This window comes from Etheostoma spectabile, chromosome 7 (genome assembly GCF_008692095.1).
Source record: "Etheostoma spectabile isolate EspeVRDwgs_2016 chromosome 7, UIUC_Espe_1.0, whole genome shotgun sequence".
Classification (NCBI taxonomy): Eukaryota; Metazoa; Chordata; class Actinopteri; order Perciformes; family Percidae; genus Etheostoma; species Etheostoma spectabile.
This window is the reverse complement of record NC_045739.1, coordinates 16150892-16158745: the sequence shown is the minus strand read 5'-3', so window position 1 is coordinate 16158745 and position 7854 is coordinate 16150892. Positions and strand designations below refer to the sequence as shown.

The 7854-nt window shown below is 39.0% G+C and overlaps 1 protein-coding gene across 1 annotated transcript in view; it reads left to right on the top strand.

Moving 5' to 3' along the window:
• celsr3 (cadherin, EGF LAG seven-pass G-type receptor 3) overlaps nt 1–7854 on the top strand; it is a 95040-nt gene that overhangs the window by 66946 nt on the left and 20240 nt on the right. Inside the window, 4 exon segments of the mRNA XM_032520957.1 lie at nt 2658–2856; nt 5473–5664; nt 5750–5936; nt 6557–6724. Coding sequence (XP_032376848.1) covers nt 2658–2856; nt 5473–5664; nt 5750–5936; nt 6557–6724 — 746 coding nt within the window.

Sequence of the window (7854 nt, the reverse complement as noted above, 5' to 3'; positions counted from 1 at the left end):
TATATATATATATATATATATATATATATATATAAATTAAAAATATTGCACCAGAGAATGGACGCCATCCTGTGTGTTTCTTTACTCCCTTTTCTTACAAACAGCTCATTAATTAAATAACATCTAATTAATAACCAATATTAAATTTGTTCATAACCAATCTTAAATGAACAAGAACATTTTATTGGGGCACTCAAAAGCATCACAGTTCAATACATTATCTTTGGCTAACAAGGACAGTTGCTATAGCAACGCAGCAGTAGCCTTAATGAGATCCTATATGGAGTGAAATGAAAACCTTTTCCTGCCTGACATCTTACTGATGTTTCACCTCACCTGACAGTAAATGAGTAATATGGCCATTAGGGTTTAACGTTAGGTTTGCTGGTTTACAGCAACAGAAAGCAGCTATATGTTGCCACAATACTACAGGTATGATTTGTATTGTCATTTTGCAGTATCCAGAAAACAATAACCTGATCTCGCTTCACTTGTAACCTCAACTATTTGCTCTAAAACAGTGGCTACATCTCATCAACAAGAGTTAATGAAGCAGCTATGCTTTACCTTGGCATCACTGATGTGTGGCTGCAGACAGCCCATTGTTATCCCACCAATAAAAAAAAAAGATGATATACTGTATATCTGGCAATACTTGTAATCTCACTTTTAACAGCAGCTATTAGGCTGGACAAACAGGTAATGTAGAACACTGTTACTATAGTAACCCAGCGGTGGTAGCAAAGCCCTGTGGCTGCAGGACAAACAAAGGAAGGCAGGGAGAGAAGTAGAGTTTTTTTGCATCAAGAATGTAGCAATGATTGGAAGAATGTTAAAGCTGTGATCAGATCCATCTGTAGACTACTGCGTCTCCAGGCTCCAGGCTAATGTCTTATCAGGTACACAGCAAAAAAGATGTGCCAAATGGGTTTCAAAATAAGGGAAAGAAATACAGATATTACATGTTCTATAATATGTAAACATTTGGCATTTGTTGTGACTCCAGTGTACTTGCTCAGTGGTCCAGAAAGTTTGGTTATGTACAGTAATTGTTTTCATAGCAGGATCTCTACAGCATAAATTAAGGTTAAGAAAGAAAGGGAATTCATTTCATAGAACATTTTGAAAATCTAATTAATCTAATAAATAGTTAGTTCCAACTAGGATTTGGATATGACGTGTTGCACATATAAAGTGATCGCGCTAGCATTGTGTTCCAACCTGTCCATGCTGCCTCTCAATCAGCCTTTGTGTGCCACGTTCTCAGCCAGTAATCCTGTCATCTGCTGCCATTTCTCTGTCATTTTGTTTGTCTCCATTGTTTTTCACCCTTTTTCTTTTAAATAGATAAATACAGGCTATATGAGCTCTTGCAGTGTACAGCCTGATTGGGTGTGGAGCTTAACTCCCACCATTACATTTTTTTCATTAAGAAATATTGGCTTATTTTCAGTCTTAGTAATATATTTGAGTTCCTGGTTTTCTCTTAACAAGACCACATGCTCAGAGGAAGTCATTAATGAAAACTGGACTGTGCATGTTTATACAGTCTAGGGTTTAATATGATTTTTAAGAAAGCAAAAAGTATGGTTACATGTTTACTTAATAATAGTTATAGCGGTGTTTTTGACCTTTCTAAGTTACAAATTTGGTAACAAATCAATACATAAACTTTGAATCTCTAGAGATCTGTCTCTTGTGATCCATTATTGTCTCCTGCTTCCAACAATCACTTTTTCTCGCTACCATTTTCCATTTCATCACATCTGTCTTGTTTGTTTGTTCTCCACCTTTCTCTCTTTTTCCTGCATCTTTGAGCCAAGCTTAAGCTTCTTCCGATAGCTTTCTCTCATTCTCTTTTTTTCTCTCCTTGTCACTCACTTATCCACAATCCCTGTTTCTGATTTCCCCTCTACAATTCACAATGTTCTTCCTACCCCCTCTCTCTCTGTCTCTTTCTCTCTCTCTCTCTCTGTCTCTTTCTCTCTCTCTCTCTGTCTCTTTCTCTCTCTCTCTCTCTCTCTCTCTCTCTCTCTCTCTCTCTCTCTCTCTCTCTCTCTCTCTCTCTCTCTCTCTCTCTCTCTCTCTCTCTCTCTCTCTCTCTCTTTATCTCTCTTTGTTTAGAACATTATGCAAGGCTGTGTAGTCTAGACTATATATAACAGGTATATAACTTAACTATAATTGGGGTCAAGACTTGTTTGGATGTTATTTTTTTAGCTCTGTTAACAATTATCCCCATGTTCTTGTGGTTCTCGGTCACAGCAGCCTGACAAAAGTCTCGGCAATAAGGTTTTTTCAGATATCTCTTCTCAACTAGAATGCGTAACAATCTAAACTTCTGTCTTTCTGGTTTTTTGCTCTCTCTATGAGGCTTTACTGTCAGCATCTTCAGTTTCATTGGAAAGTTTTAGCTGGTGTCTGCCCAGAAAAAAGATCCCCTTTCTTTATATCGTCTAAGTCTCTTTACCTTTCCTGATCCAGGATGTTGACACATTTACTTTTTGTGTCTTCTATCTTTTTTTTTTTTCTTTCTTCTTTGACTCCTCAAAAATGGGCAACAGAAGCACCTGTGAAAAAGCAGATCATCACCACTAACTACTTCTATTTATTTCCTTTAGTCTTTTACTAATTGTTCATCTTTCTGCTGCTTGCAGAACATTGTGCGGGGCTGCAGTGTGCTGTTGGGTCCTGGTACCTCTGGTCTTTGGCGGGCTCTCGCTCAGAGTCAGAACCACATACCCGGTGGCGGTCCAGCTGAGCTGACGGAGCTGCTGGAGCAGTATGCCCAGAATCTGGCCCAGAACATGAAGCTCACCTACCTCAATCCTGTGGCGCTGGTTGCTCCAAACATAGGTGAGTTCCGAATGACTACACACACAGTTGCAGAATTAATACAATAGCTTATATCTAACCAGACCCATGAAAAGAGACTAGGACAGTAGAACAATCTTAATCTTTACACGTTTTGCAGCGTTTTTCTCATAATTCTGTAAATCACTGCTGTAAAATCAGCTAGAACGACTCATTGTAAAGCGGGAGACAAACAATACTAACGCAAATGATAGTGGCACAGCCAGAGCGCTGTCAGCAGCACATGAATTTCACACTCCCACACACATACAGCAACTAGTGCTGTAGCACTGGCCAGCATTCATCATTTTGATTTACCGATGCCAAACACACAATCACACACATAACAGTAACAGACACAAGTTCAAGCAAACACAGACACACACACTGATAGTCTGGAGTTTAGTATTAATAAAGACCTCATAAAACTCATGAAAAAGTTCATACGTACTTTTTCTTAGCCTTTACTGTACATGAAAAGTGACTTAGTTAACTCTGTCGGAAACACGCACACACGTACGTACATCTGCAGATTTGGCCATTTGCACTGTATTTAGTTTCTGGTATCCTGTCACTTGTACATTTTGCTCTTTTCCATGTGTTTCTGTCACTTGAGCAGTATTTGTGATACTGTTAAACAATCTTTGCCACATACAACAACAACAAGAGCCTGGTGTTGAAATAGCAACAGCAGCAGCTCTGGCAGGGATGAAGCCAGACAATGAATTTCACACTCAGTTAATGCTCTTAGTTACACACACAGATTGAATTTCTATAAAATCCTATACACCCAAAACTCATGAAACTCATAAAAGTTACCAACTAGTGATTCTTACCTGACCAGCTTCTTCCAGGGTAGTTTGGTAATACAGTTAAACCCAGACCTGAAGAAAATATAAAATAGGCTTACCTGTCTTTGCTTCCTCTTTGGAACACGTCTAAAATGCTGTTCGATAATTTAAAACTGAACCTGATGCAGAACCCCAGACGGAGCACATAGAATTAGCAGCTGCAGTGAAAGCAGAAATGCAATATAATTTCTTGATATAATTTCTTGGTCTTGTTTTTGGTCATCAAAAAGCCAATTCTTCAATTTTATTTGACCAATAAACCATTTGTTTCTCCATCAAAAAGTATATTACACACTTTTAAAATCAGAAAATAGACTTTCTCCACACATCAACCGGTCACACACAAACACACACACACACACACACGGAATTATTGAGTGATCTCTCTCCTCTCTTAGTATTGAGTGCTATTCCACTTCTGTTTGCTTGGTCAAGTGTTCACTCATTATTGGACACTCCACATTGACTATGTACGTATGTGTGTTTGCCACCTCATTTCCTATAATACAACTGTTCCTGTGTGTGTGTGTGTGTGTGTGTGTGTGTGTGTGTGTGTGTGTGTGTGTGTGTGTGTGTGTGTGTGTGTGTGTGTGTGTGTGTGTGTGTGTGTGTGTGTGTGTGTGTGTGTGTGTGTATTTGGTAATGGCTCTTCACACTCTGAAATGCTAAGAGATTAAATGGGTTAATTGACACAAACAGTTTAGGTTACCCCCTTAAATTGTAAATAAAAAGGGAAATTAGTTGTATTTTTGAGTTTTATTACCAAACCTAATCAAAATTGTCAAATGGGATTTCCAGCTGTAAGACCACCTCCTTAAAACGGTGGATATGGTCAAATATGTTATCAACCGTTGATTAAGGAGGTTTCAAATGTGCTGTCAAAATAAGTGATAATTGATTTAATTTTGAGACATACGTATTATTACCATAAACACAAGGGTGGATCGATTAATGGTAGTTTGAGTGTCCTCTATGCAGCAGTTTACTTTGTCAGACATGGCAAGAAATCTGCTTCAATGCTTAATGGCATAAAACAGGATATGGGTGCTGTTCCAGTGGAAAAATAGCTAACCTTAACAGTTTCTCACAATGTCAGATGCTGGGAGTAGTGAAGGGGCAATGATAAAAATCACTTTCAACTTGCTGATCTTGTATTTAGCAAAGAAACTAAGTGTTTAATAAATAATGAAGCAACAGTAACTGGTTTACTGTAAAAGTCTGCACTTTTTTCAATAAATGTTTTTAGCATCTTCAGAGGGCGTTTAGGTGAATCAGAGTTTTAAGTAAAGCACCCCGGTACAGCACAAAATGTGTGCACCGGGAACATTACACATTATTAAGGTTTGCTGCCAATCTTATTAATTACCTATAAAAATAGGTAGTTACTACTGAACAGGCAAAAATGAAGAACTTCATAATTTTAACAAAGAGAAAAGACAGGTTAGCCTTCAACAACTACAAGTCCCATGATGCTCTGTGTGTGTGGCAGACAGTACAGTATGTTGTTAAATGCTACCAAGATAATATTTGCTTTGTCATTTTTTAAATTATAGTGTGCTCAACTGCACTATCCAATACAGTAATAGATAGTCATTTGTTTTACAACAAGGACCTATAACATAAATCTTCTATACGATAGTATAGCAAGGTCTCATAATTAATTGGTCCATAAGATTTTCCTGTTTATGTTTTTCCCAACACCTGCCACTTATGTTGTTTCCAAAGTTGTGTGTTCATGTGTGTTTATTGCTGCCTGTTTGTTTGACAGTCATGAACCTGGACCGCGTGGAGAACCAGACCCATGTGCGGCGGCGTTTCCCTCGTTACCACACCACCCTGTTTCGCGGCCAGACATTGTGGGATCCCAACACCCATGTGTTATTGCCCCCTGCTGCCCTGGTGCCACAACGACAGCAACAACAACACAACTGGAAGGAGAAGGAGCGGACAGAGAGAGAGCGTAAGAAGAAGCACACACATATAGAATTAATGGCTTGAGTGTCTAAGTGGCTGAAAATAAACTCACACAGACTTCTCCATTTCAGCCTTGGCTCCTCAGAATGCTGCCCCAGCCGCTGTCAGTATCTCAGCCAATCAGACAGGAGAATACACTGCAGCCAGACGCACTGTTTCAATGCCAGAGCCTCCCATCACCATCGTCATCATGCTGATATATCGCAGTCTGGGCAGCGCCCTCCCTCCCAAGTACCACACAGACCGACGAGGAGTAAGGTGGGAATCAATCGCACTCAGAACAATGACAATCAGATTACAGCAGTTGTCTGAACACTCTAAGGAAGGAAGCAACAGGATATAGAAATCCTGATTACCCATATATCTTTATTAAGAGTAAACCAAAACTGCTTTTATTTCACAGGAGCATCAAATCATTAGAAACACATTCTTCTCAGAATATCATTATCTTTAATCATAAACCGCAACTTGCCAGAATTAAAAAAAAAAAAATCCAAAAATTGCAAGAAATACCATCAAGCACTTTGTCTATAAAATGTGAAAAAAACAGGGAAAATGAAAATGGTAATAAAGCTTCGGAATAATTTCCGAAATCACATCCTTGTCCGTTTTCTCTCTCTCTTTTTATCATGGTATCTTTGCCTCTTTTTCTCTTCCCCCCCATCCTTTAATGCCACTTCCTCACCTCACCTCAGTGCTTAATTAAAAAGTAACAAACTGTCCAGTTTTTAGTGGGTCGTTGACGTCTAGTATACCAGTTTTGTTACTCTCTGCTCACCTTGTTTTTGCCTTTTTGTACCGTCCTGACCAGGACATCAAACTCTGCTTTCTGTCTTATCTAGCAAATGTACGGTAACTCTGCATTCTCTCTGCCTCAGGCTTCCCAGACACCCGGTAATGAACTCCCCCGTGGTCAGTATCTCTGTCTACAACAACCAGACGTTTGTGGGTGGACACTTAGACCAGCCCATCCTGCTTGAGTTCAAGCTGCTGGAGACGGCCAATCGCAGCAAGCCACTGTGTGTGCAGTGGAACCACAGCAGTCCGTGAGTACAGATTATACTTGCCTATATATTCCCACACACACACACACACAGTCGCTGGGCTACAGACAGACAGCATTAAAGCATTTTAGACTGTGTTGGCATTTCACAGGTGAACTGGAGTTCAAATATTGAGTCAATAGTGTGTGTGTGTGTGTGTGTGTGTGTGTGTGTGTGTGTGTGTGTGTGGTGTGTGGCGAGAGAGAGACAAAACTCACAGTCCTGATGAAGCAAATTCTAAGTTCAGCGTAACTCTTTATAAAAAAACTTGGAGATTTGAAACCAGCTTTTAATGCATACTTTCTCTCTCCCCAAGAGGAAATCTAAGTTATGACAACAAACTGTTGACACACACACACACACACACAACACACACACACACACACACACACACACACACACACACACACACGTAATTATTGAGTGATCTCTCCCCTCTCTTAGTATTGAGTGCTATTCCACTTCTGTTTGCTTGGTACACTGTATTAATACTGTTTAAACAAATGAAATTCAATAATTTTACACTATCTTTATAGATAATACTTTTATGAGGATATATGTATATTTTGAATGTAAGTCCTCTGAATATTGTAATTCTGTGTAATGAATCTACATATCTGTATAGTACAGTTTTGAAACACATTCACGGGGAGCACAGGACAACATCTGAATGTCTTTTTGCGTTCAAAAATGTGTCATGTGTCATAAAAATTATGATGAGTCTGGTTTTTGTCTTGTTTGCTTTCAAATATAAAATATATTCAATATCTGACTTTCTGGTACTGGATTTCTGACCACCCTTGTTATAACCAATAACAATAATGATGGTTCAGTTCCAGGAAGTGTCCAAGTAAGCCATGCTAGTGAGCCAGCATGCCCAATAACAGGTCCTTGGAACTGCCAATATTAAATTGCAGTGTTTTAGTGTGTTTATGTTTTACTCAGAACTTCAACACATACAGGCGGCAGCGGTGGAAAGTTGTTTACTTTACTAGTCATGCTAAGGTTCATGGATCATAAACACACATAACACTAACATATTTTTGCACATAGGATACAGTTAGTCTTTTCATGTCTTTGTATATGCACATCTTTTATTCCTCTTTCTCTCTCTCTCTCTCTCTCTCTCTCTC